The 23,266-nt window shown below is 44.7% G+C and overlaps 1 protein-coding gene across 1 annotated transcript in view; it reads right to left on the bottom strand.

Moving 5' to 3' along the window:
- The window catches only part of SMO (smoothened, frizzled class receptor), a 216,799-nt gene that overhangs the window by 31,772 nt on the left and 161,761 nt on the right, over window positions 1-23,266 (bottom strand). The window contains exons 10-11 of the mRNA XM_069629579.1: window positions 18,688-18,836; window positions 6,498-6,632 (exon numbers count right to left, since the gene is read on the bottom strand). Of these exons, the coding sequence (XP_069485680.1) occupies window positions 6,498-6,632; window positions 18,688-18,836 (284 nt within the window). The remainder of the gene's footprint in view (window positions 1-6,497; window positions 6,633-18,687; window positions 18,837-23,266) is intronic.

Raw genomic sequence — 23,266 nt, 5'->3', positions numbered from 1 at the left:
ACTATTTACATATTTACAGATGTTATTGGCAGTGTATACAGATGTGTGATTGTCACTGTGAATATAGCAGCTAAGTATTCTTGCTAGGTTTTGAATATACAAGTAGGCATCCTGCAAAGTGCAAGCTAGTGGTCCGTAGATTTTAACCGAAGCATGGTGTTTGATCTAAAGTTCTGATACGACTGGTCAACTCTCAATGTGGGGGGGTAGGGAGTTCCAGAGTTTGTCTGCTTTGAGGGGGAAACTGTTGCCTCCGACCGTAGATAATTTGAATCTGGGGATGGACAAGCAGTCTCGGTTTGCTGTTCTGGTTGGTTTTAGGGATGTCCTTTTATGGAATTTCTCCGAGAGGTATAGAGGTGTGGCATTGCTGCATTCGTATTCCTCGCAGAGGCTCCAGAGTATCTGAAAAGGCAGGGAGTGAGGGAGGTGTCCAACTCTGCAGCCCTTTGTCTTTCACCCTGCCTGAAAGAAAGCAGTTCCTTTTGGGGGGCTGGCGGTCCTGACCGGACAGCCAGACCACCCATTTCGGTAAACTGCAGGGAGAGTTTGCAGGAAGTTGTGCTGTAGTTTCTGATAAATACTGCGATCTGGGAAGCTGCTGACAAGTTGACCACTGGAACCAAATCTGAAGAGGAAGATGAAGAAAAGACAGCTGCAACCATTTCCAGCGAATGGGGAGCCTGCTGTGTAACCAGAGCCTGATGTAACCCTTCCTTCCAAGTGATCTGGGGATCCTGTATGTGATGACCCCTCCCCAGAGGCTGGTGAGATCCAGTAGCCTCGAGAAGACCTGCAAAACAAGCCATCCCTTCACATGCTGTGTTAGCTAAGATTTTCACAGAACTGGTAAATCTTCCTGACCTGGGTCAACCCTAGAACTTTTTACTTTACTAGTGGGATATTTTTCCTTAATACCTCAGTGAGTGGGAACCTTTTTCCACACTCACAGAATCCTCAACTCTTTTTATGGGTGTCATTTTCTATAGTGTCTTTTTAAAGTTATTGTTTCTAACAACTTATTGGCAATAAGTGCCTGTTGTTGCTGGGTAGCCCTTAGTGGCTCCCCTTTTAACCTTCTTTGGCTAACCTTGAGAAAACTAAAGTTCCTAAGGGTAGAAAGGTTCTTTGGATCCCTTTTATATTTTGTTAAGTGAAACCAGCACACCCCACCTTATTTGGCGTACTAGTGAGATACAACGTATCCCCTTTCACATTAAAACAGTAACAATTCTGTCACAGGGACAAGCTTACCTTAAATGGCTGGTGGCATTGATACTTTGGATTAATTTGGTGCATCTTTACCGCGTGCTGTGTTCACAGCTGCAGTAAAGGCACCTATGGGTGCTAATTTTATCAAAATGTCCCTGTATCCTTTTTTCGCCATTTTAGTATTTCTTGTCCTTTCTTGTTCCTTCCCCTGACATCCAGAGCAGGAAATTGCTTTTGTGATTTTCATCTTCGGCGGGAGTCCCCTGGACTCCCTGCCCAGGCTCCAGTCTGTCTCTGAGGGCAGGAAGCGAGAGAGGAGTCCACAACTCTGCAGCCCTTTGGTCTTCCACCTTGCTTGAATGGGGACAAATCCCAGTGGGGGGCCAGCTGTCCTGATTGGACAACCAGACCACCCCTTCTTGTAAAATGAGGGGAGAGAATGTAGAGGTTGTGCTGTAGTTCCTGATAAATACTGCCAACCTGGAAGCTGAAGAGTAGTCGACCACTGGAACTGAAACCAAAGAGGATGATGAAGGAAAAGCATCAGACTATTTCCAGCGAGTGGAGAGCCTGCTGTGTAAGCCGAGCCTGCTGCAGCCCTTCCTTCCAATCGACCTGCAGACTCTGAAAACAACGACCCTGACCCAGAGCCTGGTGCAACCCACTAGACCAAGAAGATCTGCATTTTGAGCCATCCTACCCGTTTCTGTAACCGTGCGTTGCTGCAATACCCCAATACCCTGGGACCTCAAGCCACTGTGCGGTGGATGGTCTTTCGAATTTCGAATCTTGCTGAAACTTCGTGGGCCTCCTGGTGGATCTCCAGAGACCCGAATCAAGTACTGGACCTTTGTAATGACAAGAATTCAATTGCGATTTTCTGTCTTCTGTGCTCGTTGAAAAGGTGCCAAATCCGCAGAACCACGTTCAGCCATGAGGAAAACCTTGCCTAGAGCCTCCTTCATTGATCCCTGCTGCAAAGTTCCTTCCAAGGTCCTGTTTTCAGTCACCACGACAAGGAATCCACTGACCGGGTATTTGGCTGCAGATCCTGAAGAAGTCCTGCTTCAAAATGTTCAACGCTGGGGTACTGTGATGGCTTGGGTATGTACTTACCATAAGTCTCTTGGGATTTCTGTGTAGCTGTGGGGTGTTTTCGGTGATGGGGAGGGCTCTCAGCCAGTGCACCCATTCCCACTGCTAGAATCCTGCTAGGGTGTCTTCTGCGAAGCCCCTAGACCCTCTAACTCGTAAAGTATTCACCCGTTTTCCTAGTTTTCCTGAGGAACTCTGACTTTTGCTACTAAAGAATCTATTCTGACACGGTCTGTTGGGCACTAGTTCCTAGAAATACCCCTCCTGCCACTGAGAACACTCATGCTCCAAGGACCAGGGAAAGAAATCAAGTGTTTAAAAGTTACTTATTTGTAAAGAGTTGGTTGGTAACTGCAACTTCAAGAGTGAAGAGTTACAAACGTTCTTACTTATCTTGGATGTGTGATGCACTATTTTTAAAATTATGGTTAACATCTTTTCTTCCTTAGAAACTGTTTTGCCATTCTAATAGAATGTAGACATGAAGGTATATTACTCTCCTGTGATTAGGCTGTGCCTCTACCCAAAATTAGTGTGTTGGTTTCACCAGATTATTCCTGCAGGATAATTGTATGAGGGGCCTCCAACTGTTGGTATTGCCAGATTAGTCCAGTTAGGATAATTGTAGGAGTGTTCCCCAACTGAGTCCTGCTTCCCCTAACTTGCTGTTAGCCTGTCCCGAATAAGTCTGTATTCGGTTGTTGCCTACCTAGAATAACCTTGAGTCATTCAGTAAAGTTTAACATTAGGGTTTACTTTCCCTATGCTATCTAAACAAGAGTCTGTGGGTTCTAACTGTCCCTTATAAGTCATACATAAGTTCCTTGTATAGCTGGGAAAGATCTAACCTGGACTCCATTGTGAGATTAAAAAATTATATGGGTTTTACTTACCTTGACTTAGCTGTGTGGCATCCAAAAATAAGTTACCAGAGTTACTGCTTATCTGTATTTCACTGATCTTAAAAGCACCTGTAATTGAATATTGCATCCTTAGGTTTTACTCACCTAGTATCACTGTGTTATCACAAAAGTAGTTATAGGTTTTTTTACTGTACCTGGAATAAGAGTTCCACTATTCATAAAGTATATTGTCCAGTTGACTGATTATGTGATTTGTACTAAGTCACTGTACAACTGGTAGGGTCAACTGCCCTTGCATTACTGAATGTAATTGTGAAAGTAACCTTTGTTTTTTACTCCCCATGAATAGGTGTGACCTATATGGAATGTGTATGAAAAGGTTTTGACTTCCCTATAAATCCTGTTAGGTGTTCCAAATAAGGTTTATACTTTGGTCTGCGTACCATCACATATAATGTTGTGTTTTTATAATTTTGATTAAATATAATCTGTTAGTACTTATTTATCTGGGCCTACTTGTATTTAAATAAATCATTTATTTTGACATACATAATGTTTCTTTGAACCATTTGTATTACAATTTAATTTGTATTGATTCTACAGCCCTCTCTACCTCCTAAAATAAGCCTGGCTGCTCTGTCTACGCTACCATGTACTCAGTACAAGAGTTGAGTCTTGTACTGCCTCAGTTGAATGGTTTTACTAAGCCCTTAGTTGGACTACAGAAAAACTGTCCTAACATGCTGTGAACTTGCTGGGCTGCAAAACGCCAACACCAGGGGACCTCAAGCCCGAGTGCAGTGCATGGTCTTCCGAAGTCTGATTTTGTCCAAAACCTTAAACTGCTTGACCTCCAGACACATGATCTGAATCCCTGAAGTCCCTCACTAGAGTGCATTACCGAGAGAGTGAAGAGACTCCAACCAGCAATCTTCGTTCTTCATCTGGCTCCAGTAAAAGGGCGCAAAATCCACAGAGCTGCGAGAATCCGAGAAGAATCCTTTGCTGGAAGCCTTCATCATTGATGACTCCTGCCAGTTTTGCTTCAGTGTTAATTTCTTCAGTCTCCAGATCAAGGACCGGATCCTATGCTACGGCATCCTGAAGGCACCCACCCAGAAGCTCTTTTCTCCAAAGGTACTGTGTTGGCTTGGGTAATACTTACCTTAAGTCTTGCATGCATCCTGTGCGGCTGAGTGTGTGATTCTTGTGGTTGGGAGTTTGCCCATACCATTCGCCCAGGCCTAATGATGGAACGCATATAGGGAGCCTTCTGTGAAGTCCTTAAACGCTTAAATAACTCTGAAGCTAATGCTTACGTGTCTGAAAAAGAATCCTCTGGAAATCTGACTTTCCTGTACCTGAACCCTATCCAGACCCGCCTACAGCTGACTCCTAGACCACTGGGGTCCCTCTTCTGCCTCTGAGAAAACTCATGCTGTAGCCTAGGGAAGGGCTTTGATGTTGAATAAGGCTTCTGTTTGGAAATTATAACAAGTGTAAAAGTACCTACTTTGAAATGCATTAGTGTTGTTACTGTATCTCTGCAACAGAATAAGTTACAAAGTGTCTATAAGTTAATACTTACCTTTAAGTTGCTTGTTGCTCCTTTAAAAAGTATAGAAGTTATTTCACAAGCTTTGAATTGTGGGTCACACTTGTAAAAAGTAATAGAGTTGGTAGCGTTTAAAGTACCTTGGTGTAAACGCTTTTCAATAGGATTTACCCACCTTGATTAGCCGTTTGCTCTTCTCAATGTGTGTTATTGGGTTTTGCTTTCCCTGATGTGCTTAGTGCATTTCTAAAGCATTCTTGAAGTTAATTCTTGTCTTTGAGTTGTTTGTAGCACCTCTTTAAAGTATATGAGTTCTTCCTTACCTATGAATTGCTGGATGCCAAAAGTAAAATAGGTTCCTTAATTACCTTGAACTACATTGGGCCTCATTACAAGTCTGCCTGTCTGGAAACAAGGGTGCATTTAGCAATGTATCAGCACCCTTTCTGGACCGGCAGACTACAACGGTGCCTGCCGGCACCAATGCGTGCGGCCGGTCTGACCTGCCGGGTGCAGCGGCCCCGGGAGGCACAGTTGTCATGGAAGCACTGGCACTGTTACTAATGGTGTCGGTGCTTCGGTCAATGGGAACGGGGGGGAAGTAACATTTGTAACATTTGTACGGCGCCTGACATCCCGGGCCATCGGGACTTGTAATGTTCCGGTGGCACCAGCATATCAGGTGCCAGAAATGGTGTTACTGTCCAGCGGAAACCCGCCGGTAGCACCAGCGGGTTACTGCTGACTTGTAATGAGCCCCATTGTGTCTTTCTTAACGTGCATCACTGGGTTTTGCTTTCCCTGAATTGCTTCAGTGCTCTTCGAAAATAGTTTAAAAGTCCTTACTTGTCTTTGAGTTGCTTGTAGCCCCTCTGAAGAGTAAAATAGGTTACTAACTGACCTTGAATAGCTGCTGGTGTTCTTAATCTGTAATATTGCTGAGTTAATTCAAATAAGTACTCTTACTTGCCTGACTGAAGTCACTCTGTGTGGTTAGGAGAGTACAGTACATGGTAAATAACTCACCTTTTGGGTTGTGCTTTCCCTGAATTGCTTCAGGGCACTTCTAAAATAGTTTCATTGTGTTCTAAAAAAGTAACTTTCGTGTGTAACTGTATCAATTCTTGAAAGAAGGAAGTTACACATGTTACAAGAAATGTTGGTCTAATTAAGTGTGTATATAACCCAATAACACTGTATATTCGGACCAATATACTACTATCCTTGAATTACTGATTGTATTCTGAAAGTATACCTAACCTGGTTTTACTCCAAGAATAGCTTAATGCCATTCTGAATGTCTTGACTGCTTATTATAATCTAAATAAGGTTATACCTTGGTTTGTAGACCATAGGTATTGAGTTCGTTTTTATAATTGTGTTTATATGATATGTTATAGTACTTACTTGCCCAAGATTTATCTTGGCCTACTAGTATTTAAATAAACCATTTTTTTTTTACAGTACATAGTGTTTCTATGGATCATGTGCAAGCTACAATTTCTTTGTACCAAGCTACAGCCCTCTCTGCCTCCTAAAAGCCTGGCTGTTCTGTCTACGCTACCAAATGTTCTCAGGTGGTACAGCCTTATACTAAGAGTGGAGGTTTGTACTGCCTCAGATATGGTTTTATGAAGCCCTTAGTTGGTTTTTAGAAGAAAAAAACTGTCCCCAACAGTCATCCACAGTTCGGGTTATGAATTTTACGACCCCCGTTGTCCCTGTTTTTCATGCACTACATATTTTTGAATGTCTCATTGTTACTGGTTTACCTGGTGTTGCTACTGGTGTGAGGGACAGGTCCTGGGGTAGGATAGCGCCCCTCCTTGCCACCATCTTGGTAACATGCTGGGCCCACGCAGAAGACACGTCAGCAGAGGGCTCATTCAGGTCGATGTTCAGACCAGCTGTAAAATAGGGAAGAAAAAAAAAAAGGTCAAGACCACAACTTGAAATACTAAATAAAAACAGTTGTCCAAGTCTCTATTGTGCAGAAAGACAGATTGGCCGGCCTGGGCCTTTAAAATGGAATGGTGGGCTGTATGTCAAGCACACTTGACAATGTGCCAGAGTCTGTCCCAGCTCCAACAGAGTTTGGGGCGCTGGCCTGTAGAGACATCCTATGTGCGGGTCACTAAATGGCCAAAGGCTGCCTTACTTTCTTGGTGACTTTTGTGAGGAACCTGAAGGTGTCTCCCGAATTAGACCCCAGGGATCTGTCAACCAGGTGGTCAGGACACAGCCATCGCTATTGGAACCAGTTCCTGGGGGTGGACCAGTAAGGGAGGATCATCTGCATGGGGGGGTGGAATGGAAACACCTACGGGTGAGACGCGGTATTCCCCTCCTATTAACCCCTCTTTCCCGTCTTATTACATAGGACAGTCAAACACTCTTATGCCCACCCCCCTTTTCTAACACACACTTCGCACAGCATGAAAGACGACGGACAAACACCAGAGCTGTTTACCTGACGTGTCCCAAAACAAGGGTCCGGCAAAGTCAGGCAACTGACCTGAATCGGACACACCCAACGGCCCTTTCCCTTCCCCACATGGATAACAGGTGGAGCACGAGAGCACACTATGAGCAAGGCAGACTGCACGATGATACAGCTATCCAGGCATGGCAGTTAAAGAGGAGGAGAAAGACAGCACGAACTGAGAGGGTGACAAGGAAAGAAACAACCTTGTCCTTTCCGACCAAGGCCAGTGAGACCTCCATGGAACAAATTTTAAGACCTCGAACAATAACCCCAGTGTGTTGCAACAGATGTCAATGGTACACAGAGCATGCCTACACTGAGAAGCAGGACAGAGAGCCTGCTACCGTGGTACCAGCCTTGACTCCCGATACGAAGAAAGCCAAGCGGTTCATCACAGCCGATGAGTCAAAGGGAGAACCGATAAAGAAACTGAACTGTGTTTAACAAAAGTAGCAAACGACGGATGCAGAATGTACAAAGAACTGTTGATGTAAAAGGGGAAAGCCAGCTGCAAATGAGCCAGGCACCATGTGGGTGCTCACACAAACTCTAGGCGATTACCAGATTGTTGAAACTACTAATAGCAGAAGGCCTTGGGAAAGGCACGAAGAGGGTGAAAGTGGTCATATGGGTGTCTAGTGAAATCCTGTGTACAGTCGAAAGTCTTTGAACCGGCAGATGATCGTAAAAGAGACATGAATCTCACATCGTAAGAAAGGAAAAGGAACTGTCAAATTGGTAAGAGTGAACCCGAAGGAGGGATACCGATGAAAGGGGACAAAGTCTCAAGTCCCAATGGGAACATTGTTGACTAGAGTGAACCCGGCAGAGGGTGGTCCATGTTGAATTGTTTGAAAATAAATTAAGACATGTGAAGAACAACAGGTGAAGGTGTTTGTAAAAGACCAGGGGAAGTGGACTGTGTTGGGAAGAATTCTAATTTCTGTGCTAATTCCCTTCAACCTTAGAGACCACCAGCACTTTTGCATGACTTTAGGACTACATTTTTATTCTGGAGTGAAACCTCTTGCTCACTCATGTATTTTGATCTGATTTGGACTGTGTTTTCTTTGTTTTTGGAGTCCACTGGCATCTACATTTGTATTGTAACACAACCTCTTCAGTGCAGTGTCACAGAGAAGTCCTTTGGATATCTCTTAAGGTTGAAATGCCTTCCCTTGGGTGAACTACTGTTCACCAAAGTAGTAAAGTGAAATTGACTTTACTTACCTGTTTTTCCTATGTAGGTCCAGTACACCCCATCTTATGTGGAAGTATTGGGAGGTAATTAGTAGTCCCTTTTCCTACTTTCTCTTGCAACATTTTTTATGGTACCCTCACTACATTCATTTAATAGCTGGTGGCAGTGGTTAAATCTTCCTACCGTTGTGTGTTTCTACCGCAGGCTGAATCCTCAGATGCAGTAGTGCACCCATGGGTACACATTTTGTCAAAATGGCCCAGTCTTCTTTTTTCGCCATTTCTTGCTTGTGAGGTCTTTCTTGGGTTTTACTCTGCGCGCCAAACCAGGTTTAACCCTTTTGTTCATTTTGCCTTTGGCGAGCTTCAATGCTGAAACCTGCCTCTGGCTCCAATGTGTCTGGCAGAGCAGGAAGCGAGGGAGGTGCCCTAAACGCCCTGTCCTTAGTCTCACTAGTTACCTGAATGCACTCAGTGTTGATTGGCTGGCTGGCTGTCCCACCTTGCAGGACAACCACCCTGCTGTGTGAGTGAGTGCATGAATATGAGAAACCTGCATAAAAGGTGAGGTTTCTTCGACTGAAGGCAGAGTCGACCACTGGACGAAACATCCGATGAAGGAATCTTGAATAGAAGCTTGCTGCACCCTCCTGGACCGTTGAACTGCCCGGTGAAGCCCTGCTGCAGTGCTGAAGCTCCAATGCTGAATCGTCTAGAGAAGCCCGGAATGGACGACTTCCTCCTTTGGGTTGAGGAGACCAACTGACCCCAAGCCGAACTTAGACCTTTCCCTGCTGGCGTACTTCTTTGCTGCTGCTGGAACCGAGTGCCAAGATTCAGGAAACCCAGAATCGAGTGTCGTCTTCAGGCGGACCAGATCTCCAGGAAGCTTCCCGAGGACCCACCTGAAGCAGGACAACGCAAGCCCCAGTCACCTCACCAGAGTGCCGGACTCCAGAAGCAAAGGAAGCCCATCAAGTGTCCAAGATCCATGGTTGTTATTTGCCGGTAGCTGAAACCGCAAGGTGCCGTTGATCTGAATAGAGCCCGTAGCTGCTGCTGACCTTCAAACTGCAGTGCAGGAGTCCTCCAGAGGTCCTCCCTCTTGTTCCCACGGCTGAGACTGCAACCAGAACAGAAGCCAGTGGATCCTCTTCTTCAAACCCAAGGTAGTGTGCTGACAAAAGGGGTACTTACCTCTTGTCTGTAGCTTGCATGTTCTCACTGGAGACTTGCAGTAGCTATTTTTTGCAGAGTTGATCTCAGCTCTGAGTTTCACAAGCCTGCCAGCGTGTGGCCCAAAAGTGATTCTTTCTTTACAAACTCTCTAAAAAAACATTGTGCACAGCTTTTGTGCCATCTAAAGAAGTGCCTCAGCTCCATAGACATTGTTCAAATTGACCTTGGCTGTCCTGGCTCCCTGCAGACTGTACCGACCCATTGACTTTGATTCGAACTGTCCCTCATAGGTGGGGCATACATCTAACTTGTATTGTTGGAAAATAGCTAATCTAGACTTCATTGGGAGATTGAAAACTGCTCACATGCTTTGAGAACCTGTTAACCTTTATTCCTCACCTAACCATTTCCTTTTCAACGACCTCAGACTTTTACCAAGTACCAAAAGTGATACATAAATGCCAATACTGTCCTAGTAATTGAAGTAACCTCAGGGTGTAAGAATGTGTATGGAGCATATCTAAAGAGTATCTACTTGTTTATCTTAAGTCTGAGTAAGTGTATGAAGTGTATTTTTATTGTTGCATATGGCCCTTTTTAAAGAAGGCTTATTTAAACCTGACCGTTAAATAAATAATTATTTTACTAGAAACCTTGAAAGTAAGTGTTATTTAGGTACTTGTATTTGTGGATTTCAATGTTACAAATCTACAGCTCCCTTTTACCCCTCTTGAGATAAGTCTGGCTGCTCAGTCACTCTACCAACTTGTGTAGTGCAGACCTATACCAGTAGGTGGGTTACCAATACCAAGAGGATAAGGTTGTTGTAATTTCCCACAGGGTAACTACATCAAATCTTGCCTAACACACTGTCCCTCTTGGCACTCTGGTCCGAGCCAGGCAGAGGGAAATCCCAAAAAATAAAAGGCCTGAGCCTGATCTAGGAAGGCCAGAAAGACCAAGGGAAGTGGACTGTCCTCCTTGGCACCCAGCAAACGGAAGAGTGACAAAAGAAAGCCAAAGTGAACCCGACGAAAAGGCGGCTGAAGATTCGTGCACCAGGGTCTGCGTCAAGAAGCTGGTGTCCCAAGGGTGAAGAATTAGCACCCAAGTGCAATCCGAAAGAACTTTGTGTTTGAGTATTTTGATCCATCAGATCCTCGGAAGCAGGAGCGACAATCTCCGAAGATATTGATAAGAAGTGTTTAAGGATCTGTGCCTGGAAGAGTGGGATCCAGAGGTGAAAGACATCACCCAATGTAATCCTTTGTTTATTGTTTGAATACATCTGGCCCACGGCGGCAAGAACTTTTTGATAGTAAGAAAACTTAACCACCAAGTGCCCTGATTGCTGAAAGCGGAACTGTTCGCTCGTGCTGGGAAATCTCAAGCGTGTGCTGTGCTCCAAAGTCCCACCTTGTCCAGTACTAAAAACGTGGGTAAGGGAGGCCTCAAACACTGCATCCTGATTTATTATTTGTGAACACTTCCTTCTTTCTAAAGAACATTATCTCACACTTTTTTGTATTTAGCGTAAGGATTGGCAATAGGTTTTTCATAGTATAGGCCCTTTTATTTGACACAACGCCACTGGGACTGCCTTATTATTTGATGGTCGAAGCTTGCTCCCAACTCAGATTTTAGATTAGATGTTTTTCCAACCTATCTTAACAGTTAACAGTGATCACTTGTGTCTGTCTATTCTTGATACCATGCCTTCATTGCACTTTCTCCTGAATACATAGGCCGAACAGCAACAGATGGTATAGCAAGGAAGGGTTCTCCTCTCAAGGCCCCCTAATCTTCTATTCTTTCTTTATCCCCAAATTGAATGGAATTTTTGAGTGATGCAGAGAATGGGGGAGTGTGGCAGAGGGTAAACATGTGGATTCAAACATGGTAAAGGACTTCAAAATGGACCGGGACAGGCCCAGGGTAGCCGGTTGGCAGGGATAAAGCTGGAGACCATGTACAATATTTGTAAGCATATATGGGACCATGTGCAATGTGAAGGAGCTTTGATGCATCTTTTACATTGACACCTCTGCCATAGGAATCTCTGAGACCAAGGGCAGCTGTGATTCATTGACCTCGCTTCACTCTACAGCTGCACCTCTGTGTTAGGGCCAAACTTGGAGAGCCCCCTCGTCATAGTGTTGTTGTCCTTGGTTTTTGACTCATGACCTCTTTTCTTAGAGCCAGGCTTAATCTCAAACCTGAGAGTGGCTCTGCCACACTCTCAGAAAAAGTACCCCCTCTCAGTTACTGCGGCTAGGCTGGTGGTGGCTTTTTAGCATATGTGAAAAGGTTCCACTGGGTGGACTCCATTTTATCTCCGTGTCCTTTTTGACCCCCTGATCTATTCAACAAAATAGAGGTTGTAGACCTGAGGGATCACATCACTAGACCTTGTCCCTCTGTGTGCGCGTGGCAGGGTCGGACTGGGACAAGAAATAGGCCCGGTCACCCAAAAAAAGTGGCCCACCTCTCGCCTCAAAAAAGTGGCCCCTAGCCTCACGACCCTCGACCTCTGACATCACCGGAAGTGATGTCATTTGACCCCACCCCAAAGTGACATCCCAGGAAGCAATTAAACACGACCTTTCACCCCTAGACAAAACAGGAAGTGGCATCAAATAGCATTGTTCCTAAGTACACTAATTTACTGTGAATCCAAGCAGACGTCCAAGGCCAAATGATATGTTATTGTATAGCACTTAAGCTTAAGCTCTTTTTCATAGAACAAATATGCATACAATATCACCCAACCTGTGTTGGTACTGAATTTATCGACCTAAGAAGGATGAAAGGCTTTAAAAAAAAAAAGATATATATATATGTATATATATATATTTTTTTCCATTTTTCTTCCAAACCGGCCCAGGTATGGCCAGAAACCGGCCCCCACTCCTCAGGGACGATTTCGGCCCAGACATGGGTCGAAAGGCCGAGGAGCCAATCCAAACCTGGCGCGTGGAGATGGCCATTTTAGGCTAATGGGTGTGTGTATCCCAGGATAGGGCTCTCCAGTCAGGTTCTGAACGGCACATTCAGATAGCAGTCTGGGACATTGTGGATTCATGTCTTTGTGCTAGAGACCTTTTTTAGAAGGCCCGGGTCGTCCTGGAGGCATGATCTGTGATTGGGTAATAAACCCTGTTTGGATTATGCTGTGTGTGTGTGTGTACTTGGGTGCATTGATCACTCCCTGGTTTCTGAGGGGAATAAAGCAGACCCCCCTTACCCACTTAACTTTTCTACAAATGGATCTCCAAACCTGCACTCTGTAAGGCTTGCTGCTCAAGAAAAGACCCAAGCTCTGAATCAGCACCCTTTGACGTCCGGAACAATCGGACGGAAAAGCACTGGCACTTCAAAGAAGACCAGAAGGAGCCCACAGTGGCCCTCATTTCTCCTGAACTACTGGGGACACATGGATGACAGCTCCAGTTCGAAGGCCTAATCTCCCTGAACCTCCTTACTGCACCTGCATCGCTGGATACAGAAGCGGGTGCCCCTTTGTTGCCAGGACCCTAGAGACTGATCTATGAATCGTTACCACAGGACCCCAGATAAGCACACTGGTTCTGCCTGCCCTCACACATGGAAAGCTCCGCAGGCCGTGCTGCCTCCATTCCTATGACCCCACTGCTCAACTCGCCTTCCTGGTTCATTTTCCATGGCTGGCTCCTCTCCAGTGTGCTTTCTTAAGCTTTTCCTCGTTATCCACTCTTCAAGGGGGTCTTGTCAAGAAAACCTCAAAAGCCATATTGTGTACCAGAGGACAACGTTGGAACCCTGCATGACCATCAACTGCCAACCGCAGCTGTCCGTCTACTCTCTGGTTCTGACCCCCGGACCTTTGAATTTCCAAATCTCATTGTTAGAGAGAATTCTCATAAATGTGCTTATTCCCTTCACCTTAGAGACCCCCAGCAACTTTGCTGGATTTTGAGGACTATTTTTTTTACCTTGAAAGAGTGTGAGCCTTTTTTTGCCACTCTTTCATGTAGTTTGATGTGTGTTTTACTCTTGTGTTCTTTGATTATGGAGTTTATATAACTCCATAAGCATCATCTTTTCAAGTGTGTTACACCGCACCCTCAGTGCAGTGACACAGGGAAGCTTTTCAGGCTGTCCCAAGGTTTAAATATCTTCTCTGTGATAAACTGTTTCCCAGAGAATGCAAGGTTAAATTGACTTTACTAGTTTTTTTAAATTCCTAGACCCAGCACACACTATCTTCCTATAGAGTATGGAAGGGGTTACCTAGTATCACCTTTGTCTAAAAACTCATGTAGCAGTCCAATGTTACCCTTTTCTATCGAAATGGCTGGTGGCAATGGTTTTACAACGAACTACCATGATTTTTCCCGACCGCAAACACCGGTAGCTAAAAATCATGGGAGCCATGTTTCAAGATGGTGCCTAACGCCCCTTTGTTTAAACAGGTCCCGGTCTTCTTTTTTCACCATTTCTTTGTGGAAAGGTCCTTCTAGAGTTTCTCTGCGCGCCAAACCCGGTTTGGGCTCTTTGTTCATTTGCCTTTGGCGGGCTTCAGGAGTGAAACCCGCCTCTGGCTCCAGAGTGTCTGGGGTAGGCAGGAAGTGAGGGAGGTGCCCGAAACTCCCTGTGCTTAGTCTCCTAGGATACCCAAATGCACTCTGTGGCGATTGGCTGGCTGCCTGTCCGGCAAGGTTGGAATGAATGGGAGAGAACTGAATAAAAGGAGAGTCTCTTGGCTTGGAAGGCAGAGTCTACCACTGGACGAACGAACTGAAGAAGAGCTTGAAGAGGACGGCTGCTGCAAGTCCTGGACAGTTGGTTTGCCCAGTGAATCCCTGCTGCAGGTCCGAATCACCAAGTTCGCATTGACAGAGAAGCCCTGCAAAGGACGACTTCTCCCTTTGAGTTGGTAGGACCAATCAACTCCCAAGTAAGCCACCCATCTCGGAGCTGGTTGAATTTCCTCAGAGTTGCTGCAGGAAACCGTAGAGCCAGGGAGAGGGACACCAGATTGTTGCTTGTAAACTGGCCTAAAGCTTTTGGAAGATCCTCCGGACTCCCACGAAGCAGGACTGACCGAGCCTGAGCCCCCTCAGCAGAGTGCAGGACCCCAGATGTGAGGAAAGTCCACCTTGACAGTCAGGAACTGCGCTTATTGCTATTTGCTGAACTGCAAGGAGCTGAAATGCGAAGTTTGCCGGTTGCCAGCTTTGACGGTGCCAGTACAGTGCAGGAGTCCCCCGACATCCTCCCTCTTGTCCTCACGACTGAGGCCTAGGAACAGTGAGATCTGCAGAGCTGCACAGGAACAGAAGTCCTCAGCTGCATCTTTTTCTTCTTTACTAAGGTACTGTTAAACTAGCCTAAGAGAACTTACCTCTTTCTGTGGAAGTGTTTGTAACTTCTGCAAATCACAAGTCTAATCAGCTTGTGGCACTACATTTGATTCTTCTTTTTCTCAAAGACTCCGAAGAACTTGTGCAAGGACTTTTCCATTTACTTACCTGAAGTGCTACATCCTATACAAAGACTTTGGCCTATTGACTTTGGCTTAGCCTATTGAATTGAATGACTCTTCTCTTGCTATCAAAGTATTTGCCCTGCTTATGACTATTTGGATTTCTTGTGTTTTAATAACTTTTGCCTTTTACTTACTTTTTAAAGAGTATTCTGTATGCCAACAGTAAGGTATTAATGTCTCCAGCACCCTTGTTACTGAAGTCACCTGTGGGTGTAGGTTGTGTCTGTGGGCGATCTCAAAAGGGCCTCGTTTGATCCAGAAACTTAGAGTGTACAGTATTGAAGTAGATTTGTGTGTTACTATTCTATTGCTCCCTTCTGAAGGCTTTATAACTGACTGATAAATAAATTATTAATTGTTTATGCAAGAAACCTTGAGTGTAAGAGTTTATTTGAATACCTGTAACTGTGAATCTTTGTAACTCCACTACAGCTCACATTTCCCCTCTTGAGATAAGCCTGGCTGCTCAACACGCTACCAAAACTGTGTAGTACAAGTTTATACCAAAGGTTGGGTTGCCTATTCCTGTAGTCATAGTTGTTTGGGTTCCCAAAGGGTACTGCATGCAAAATTTGCCTAACAGTGGGGAAAAAAGATTTCCACTCACTCAAGAACATAGAAAAAGAATCCATAAATCCAGCAAAAAGTGCTTGGGGTCTGTGGGTGAGGGAGATTTAGTATAGGTTTAACATCCCAAAAGACATACGAAACACCAAAAATCACCTAGAATTTAGGAAATTACTAAAAACCTGGCTCTTCAACACCACAGACTCAACCTGAAAACCGAATCGGAAATGAAAGGGATGAATGAACTGGACTCGGACAACCCCCCAGTACAGACTGTTGACATCTCCGTATGTGAATAAGCTCCCACGGCACCTGGAATGGCGCCGGTTAGAGGGGAACGCAGGCGACACCCAAACTGAGACTGAATCAACTCCCCACCCAACAACTGCACTCGTCCGTAAATTACCACCGGGGTACCACAGTATAGTGGAATTATCGGGATATTAGCAATCACCACAGTATATGAGCTGCGTACTTGCGCTGGTGCGCTAGCCGTATGGGTGGGAAGGGAAGACTGGGGGAGGAGGGAGCCAGATGTGAAAGGGACCTCGAAGGCCGGACGGACCAAGATCTAGACAGAGGCGCAGGGGCGCTCCCGAACCCCACCTGGGGGAAATTACAGAAGCCCAGAACCCCAATTCAGGATATAGATGCCACCTAACCAATTGCACTAACAATTTCCCCCTCTGCATACACCTCTCAAACTACAAACCAAACACAACCACCCGCAAAAACTTCACTACATTGCAACAACAAAACAAAAAACACACATCGACTCGCACAACAGTACACGACGACTACCGGCCGTAAAACACTCCAGGCCCAGGCAACGGACCCACCGGGCTGAGGCCGCCAACAGCACATCGCTGCTCTCAAGCTACTTCCCACTAACCACCCTTCCATTCCTCTTTCAGAGCCGCCAGAGCACCAGGGGACAACTCCGGTGGTGATTATGCGCGGTACACATGTCCTTTAACATTAGCATAGAAATTAAAATCTAACCTAACGAAAGGTACGCCTAGCAAAATGCAACATGTCGTAAATTGAAAGTGTCCGTAGCTGCCGGATAAACGGAATGGGGGGGGGCACACGGGCATCGGGTGTGGTTTGTGTAATGGAAATATCTGCCATAGGAAGTAGTCTGTATCGTGTGGGTAATCCGAGCAAAATTGTACTGGTCTCAAATGGAGCTGTAAAAGTAATGCTCTCGAAGGTCAGAGGATGCTCCCTTATGGAGTTTGTTCTTAATGTGGTGCAAGTCATTATTTCGAATACAAAAGGGTCGAATACAATACATTAGAACCAAAAGAGTTTGGTATAGGAAAAAATTGTGGTTTTTCCTCAAACGTGCATTCGATTTTTTTTTTTTTTTTTCCGATCCTTTTGGTTCGAATGTATTGTAGTTCGAAACTATGAACATTTGACTGTAAACCCTTAATGTAGCATACTAAACGTATCATATTGTGTCTTCGGTATAAGTCTTCGTTATAATTGTGATTGTGTAAAACCCTATAAAACCCTATAAAATCCCTGAGACTTGTGGGTTCGGGAGCCACACTTTTGGGAAATGGATACTATGCCAGTTTTCCCGTTAATTTCTGCAAAGCTGTATGGAAATAAATCATGCTTCTACCTTTTCAGTCCTGAGGTTGCTTATTGTTTTGTATGGTGATGAATTTCGGCGTCATACCTCAGAATTCATGGGAAGAGTAGAATCCAGAGTCATGGCTAAGGTCTGGCCTTTAGTTGGGCTTTAATCGAAGCGTGTTGCCCCTGTTCTTGGTCTAGGGTGGGCTTTTTGGAGGACGAGTGTAACCCATGCTTGCTTCAGATCGTCTTATGAAAGTGGTAATCATTGGGCTCTAGACACCTGAGGTGGTACTGGATGGGCAGTTGTTACCCGGACAATTAGTAGGATTCAGGCTTAAAATATTCGGCCCTGGTTTCCTGTACTGGTTAGGGGTTGAATACAAACTGATCATTAAATGCTATTTTGGGTGCAATTAATGCATTTGCTCTTCCGAGGATGAGGCCACTGTGTAGTTGAGTGGCGGCAGCATATAGGGAGCAGCCGATACGGAATCAAATGTTCCTGAGTTTTTCACAAAACTAAAATTTAATTCTATTGCACCAAGTGGTAGAGGGCTGTATTTGTAAGCAAGGAATGCAGGAGGTTTTAAGCATTCTGTAAATATTGAACAGATCTTTGGTGGAATTAGAGTCTGCTTATACTTGTGGGACACAGTATTCACATTTTGCCTCTGAAACGACGGCAGATTGATAGCCGCTAGATGCTCGTTTGATCACGTGACAGTTCATGTGGTTTGGGTGCCACCTCCATTTTTGATCCTGCATGCCAGATTCATACTGAAAGAAGGGTAGACCAACTAGCAATTTGAAAACTAGTCTTGCAATGGAAATGCTCAACATGTCTGGAAATGTGTGGAAAATCACTGAATGGAAACTGATCCAGCTCAAATGAACGGCTCAGGTCTCGGAACAGCAACCTCAAAACCACCATGGGCCAGAGGTCACAATCAGGGATCAAAGTATACAGACCTCATTTCAATGGCCATCTCAACAATTCAAAGACATTTCCATTCTTGTGTGCACAAACTTTTTTAGAAAAGGTTTTCTTATTGCCTAGTTTTCTGTGGTCCCTTTCTGATGCATGTTATGTTATATTAAAGGGCATTTGTACCACGCACTATCATGGGAACAAAGAGTAATCATGTTAATTAAACGTTTATCATCATGTCAGTACAACCTGAAGCAATCCATACAACAAGTGAAAAATGCCCCATGTACTCAGCTCCTTTTTTTTTGGTCTTTGGGACTTTCTGATTTTCTTCTGATGGTAGTGTCATTCAAGCTCACGCGTTTGGTACCCCACCCCACCCCACCCCCCCCTTGGACTTGAACACCAGTAAGGGTGATGGGCCCCATTTATTCACATCATGCCCCAGCTGTTTTAGGACTGCAGTGATAGAGTGATCATACTCACCCACAGGCCCCTCGTGCGACACTGTGTGCATGCTGAAGGACAGCTCGCGTTGGGGGTCTTTCAGCAGCTCCTTCCTCTTAGAGAAAGCCTTGGCGATCATCTTGCTCTTTTTTATGCGCTTGGGTTCATCGTCGCTGCGCCCAATGATCCTGAGGAGATATTGTTTTTTTAATGTTTTAAGAAGTTTCTATTGTACACGCTAAGCATAAACATCTCAATGCAGGATTTCATTCTGTGAACCCAAGGTTTTTACGGAGGGGAGTGCAGAGAACATGTAATATTCAGGCATGCAGAGAAGACCAACTGGGATGCTTGCTTGAATGCTGCTATTGGCTGGCCCAATGTGGAAGGGAAACAGAGGGTCATGGGTCTTCTGCTACCCTTTTGTATTACCTCACAGACCAAGGTCTGGATATCCCTGGTGGGGTTTTACGCCGTATCCCGCCGGCATCCGGGCGCACAACAACACAAAGACGCAACAAAAAGGACAGGCAACAAAGGAAGTCTAGGTAGTGGGAGAATCAGTTATTCCAATAAACTGGTTTATAGATGTTTCCGAAAGGAAGACCGATTACTTTCCTGCCGTAAGCCAATAGGCAAGGAGTTCCAAACACGGGCAGCCTGTGCTGGAAAATACCGGCCGTTCCCCTTTCACACGCCTAACGCTAAAGAACATACCAGAAGATTGGTGTTAGTAGAACGTAGAACTCTCCTTGGCTCTTATTGCACCAGGCTTACTTAAAGTAAAAAGGAACCGTACCATAAAGGCACTTGTGGTGTACCAAGGTGTTGATCTTAAACTGCACTCTGGCAGCTACAGGCCGCCAGCGCTGATCTTTGCTGAAATTAGGAATATGAGGTCCGCTGAGAGATCTTTCACAATCTGGACGCTTCGTTCTGCACCACCTGAAGCTTGTGAACGCTCCCCTTACTGGCCCCAGAAGTGCATTACAATAATCAATCCTGGGCAGGATCCTAGCTCTAGCCAAAAGCTTCACAATTCTGATTAGAGACAAAAGGTTTGATTTGTCTCAAAAGTCTCAGATGGTATTGCAATTTTTTTGTCAATGCTGTCCGTGTGCGCCTTCGCACCAAGAGAAGTCTCAAAATAAACACCAAGTGTCTTCACTTTATTCAAAACTGAGATACTACTGTCCTTAATACTAAAAGGTGGAATATCTTGGATTGACCTACCACTATAGCGGACTGGCATAGTATCAAAGCATAACATATGAAGATGAGCACTGGTGTCATGCCGCTTTGGACATCTAACCAGCCTTTATGCTTGCCTGTTCGACCCACAAGACCCTCACCTTCCAGTTAAGACAGTTCAGACCATGCAGTTTCTCCTAAGTCCCTAGCACTCCAAGGGACTGGAGAGGTCTGTGCTTTATGCCCCCCTCCCTCCCACAGGAATTAGTTACAAACAGATGGTCAGGCATTGCAGATGCCTCTTTAGATGTGGCTCACTGACACGCTCCCAGATGAGTGAGGAGCATTGCTGCAGACAGGTTCTAAACTTTTAAGGGTTGCCTCAGTTGGTAGACTGGAATGCTTAAATAGAATAATGATCATAAAAATGTCACGTTTTACATAGCCCTTGATCCCAGATTCCCCCACTTCTAGGTGCTGTAGTAGGTGCTCTTACCCAATGTAATGGTATTCAATTTATCAACCTGGAAAGGACAAAGGGCTGTTTCGGCACTGCTGGGGTTCGAGACTGTGATGGCAGATTGCACTTCTATGACCCATCCCCTTCCTTCTATACTCCTGAGATATTGGCCCTGTGGGGACGGAACAGGAGCTTGTGTCCAGCAAGTGCCGGTCAAAAGTGGCAAAGACAGAGTGCATACAAGGGAAGTTGCTATCCCCAATTCATCCCTTCTCTCCCACCGCTAACCCTACCTTCTCCCGCCTGTCCTCTCCGCGTCTGTGTGGCTGAAGGTCTTTGGCTCAGGATGCAATTTTTATTGCACTTTCTACATTTTCCCTTCTGCAAGTTTGAGCTGCCTTGCTTTTGCTTACTGAAATAAAAGCCGGGTTTTCAAGAGCTGAAGAGGCGCAGTAGTAATTAAATGCCAGTCCTCCCATATGCAGTATGTCACTAGATTCTGTCCACCCTCTGCTTGAACGCAACCCTTAATTCAAAAACAGGTTAGTTACTATGCAACAGGGAGTTGCACATCAATGATGGGGTGTTCTTAACACTGCACACAGGACAAAGACACACGTTGAGAAGTGTTTGAAACCACAAGCACAGGCTTAAGGTTAGGACAGTTTTTTTAAAGTCCAACTAAGGGCTTAATAAAACCGTACATCCGAGACAGTAGATAAGCTCCACTCTTAGTAGAAGGCTGTACCGCCTGAGAATGTTGGTAACATATACAGAGCAGCCAGGCTTATTTTAGGAGGGAGAGAGGACTGTAGCTTGGTACAAAGAAATTGTAGCATATATAATGGTTCAAAAAACACTGAAACACTATGTATTGTATACATTTTTTTTTAAAAAAAAGAGTTTATTTAAACACAAGTAGGCTTAGATAAATCTTGAGTAAATAAGTACTATAACATATTATATAAACATAATTGTGAAAACGAACTCAATACTTATGATTCACAAACCCAAGTATATCCTTACTTAGAAAAACAATCAGCAGGCAAGGTTAGTCAACCCTACAACACATTCAGAATGGCAGTCAGCTATTCTTGGGGAGCAAAACTAGGTTTCATATACTTTTATAATACAATCAGTAATTGAATGGTAGTAGACCCTATCAGTCATGCAGTGACACTCAGTTACAGATCTAGACAATCTAGATAAGCCTTTCCCAGCAGTAACTGTCTACAACAAGCTACCACCGAAGAGGGACAAACAATATCAAAGTCAATGGGCTAGAAGAGTCTTCAGGGAGCCAGGACAACCAAAGTCATTTGGGAAACAGTCTATTGATGTGTTGCACTTATATGAAAGTCTTGCACAAAGTCAGTTACAGAAACCACTTCATAAACAACCCAGTTACAAGTATACACACTGTCAGATATTACATTGTAGAACACTGCTCGGAGTTAGTAACTCATACTTTCTGGAAGGGCCTTAAGCTACTCTATAAGTATGAACACACTATTTTAGAATGCACTAAGCGATTCAGGGAAAGCAAACCCCAGTCACCCTTTAAGACACAATGTATTTCCAGTTAAGTAATTTACCTATTGGTACATAACCAACTATCTGCTAACTAATAGCAAGTTATATCCAGTTTACTTTTAAGAAGTGTACAATACAGTTTCTAAGGTAAGTATGAAACTATTTTAGAAAAGCACTAATGCAATTCAGGCAAAGCACAACTCAGTGTTACAAGTTTAGAAGCGCAGCAGCTATTCAAGGTAAGTAAAACCATATACTTTTAAGAGGGGCTTCAAGCAACTCACAATAAAAGTATTAACTTCAAGACTGTTTTAGGTCTGTATAAAGCAGATCAAGGAAAGCAAAACCCAAATGATACCCTTTAAGAATGACAATTTGTTATTCAAGGTAGGTAAACCCTAATGGTAAGCTTTAACACTCATTCAGTTAAGAAAAATAAAACAGTACCAACATACACTTCAAAGGTGACTGCTTGGATAGTAGTGGCTCGCACCCACAATTGTTACAGGAAAATTACAGTAATGACAGTTCCACTGCTTAAATAGTAGTGGCTGACACTAGCAATTGCTACAGTTACAACACCAACTTATAAGCAAGCACGTTTTTAGACAGAATCCTTCTAATCAAAAGCCCTTCCCTAGTCTATAGCATGAGATTTCTCAGAGGCAGAAGAGGGACCCCAGTAGTCTAGGAGCCAGCTGTAGGAAGTTCAGGATAGGGGCCACTTGCAGGGAAGACAGAGTTCCAGAGGATATCTTCTTAAACAAGTATTAGCTTCAGAGTTAGTTAAAGTGTTCAGGGACTTCACAGAAGGCTCCCTATATGCGTTCCCACATTAGGCCTGGCCAAATGGTATGGGCAAACCCCCAATCACCCACTCAGCCTCATAGGATGCACATCAGACTTAAGGTAAGTATTACCCAAGCCAACACAGTACCTTGGGAGAAAAGAGCTTCAAAGTGGATGCCTTCAGGATGCAGCGGCACAGGACCCAGTCCCTGGATTCTTGGTCCAGAGATGAAAGAATTGGACAGTGGTTTGGAACTTGCAGCAGTTGTCAGAGGAGGCTTCCAGCAAAGGTTTCTTCATGGATTCCCACGGCTCTGTGGATTTGGTGCCTTTTTACAGAAGCCAGATGAAGAACAAATATGGCTGGTCAGATTCTCTTCACTCTCTGTCCTGCACTCTGGTGAGGGGACTTCAGTGATTCGAATCATGTCTCTGGAGATGCAGCAGGAGTCCACCAAAGTTCGGACAGATTCGGACTTCGGAAGACCATGCACTGCACTCAGGTTCGAGGTTCCAGGGTATTGGTGGTTTGCGGACCAGCAAGGTCGCAGCGCATCGTGAGAGGGCTCACAATGCAAGTTTCATTGAGACTAGTGGATCTCACTAGCCTCTCGGTAGGAGTTGTCGCATTCGGGACCCCATTTC

This window comes from Ambystoma mexicanum, chromosome 12 (genome assembly GCF_040938575.1).
Source record: "Ambystoma mexicanum isolate Mex_15411 chromosome 12, UKY_AmexF1_1, whole genome shotgun sequence".
Taxonomy (NCBI): Eukaryota; Metazoa; Chordata; class Amphibia; order Caudata; family Ambystomatidae; genus Ambystoma; species Ambystoma mexicanum.
Note: the sequence above shows the minus strand (reverse complement) of the source record. Positions and strands in the feature narration are given on the sequence as shown.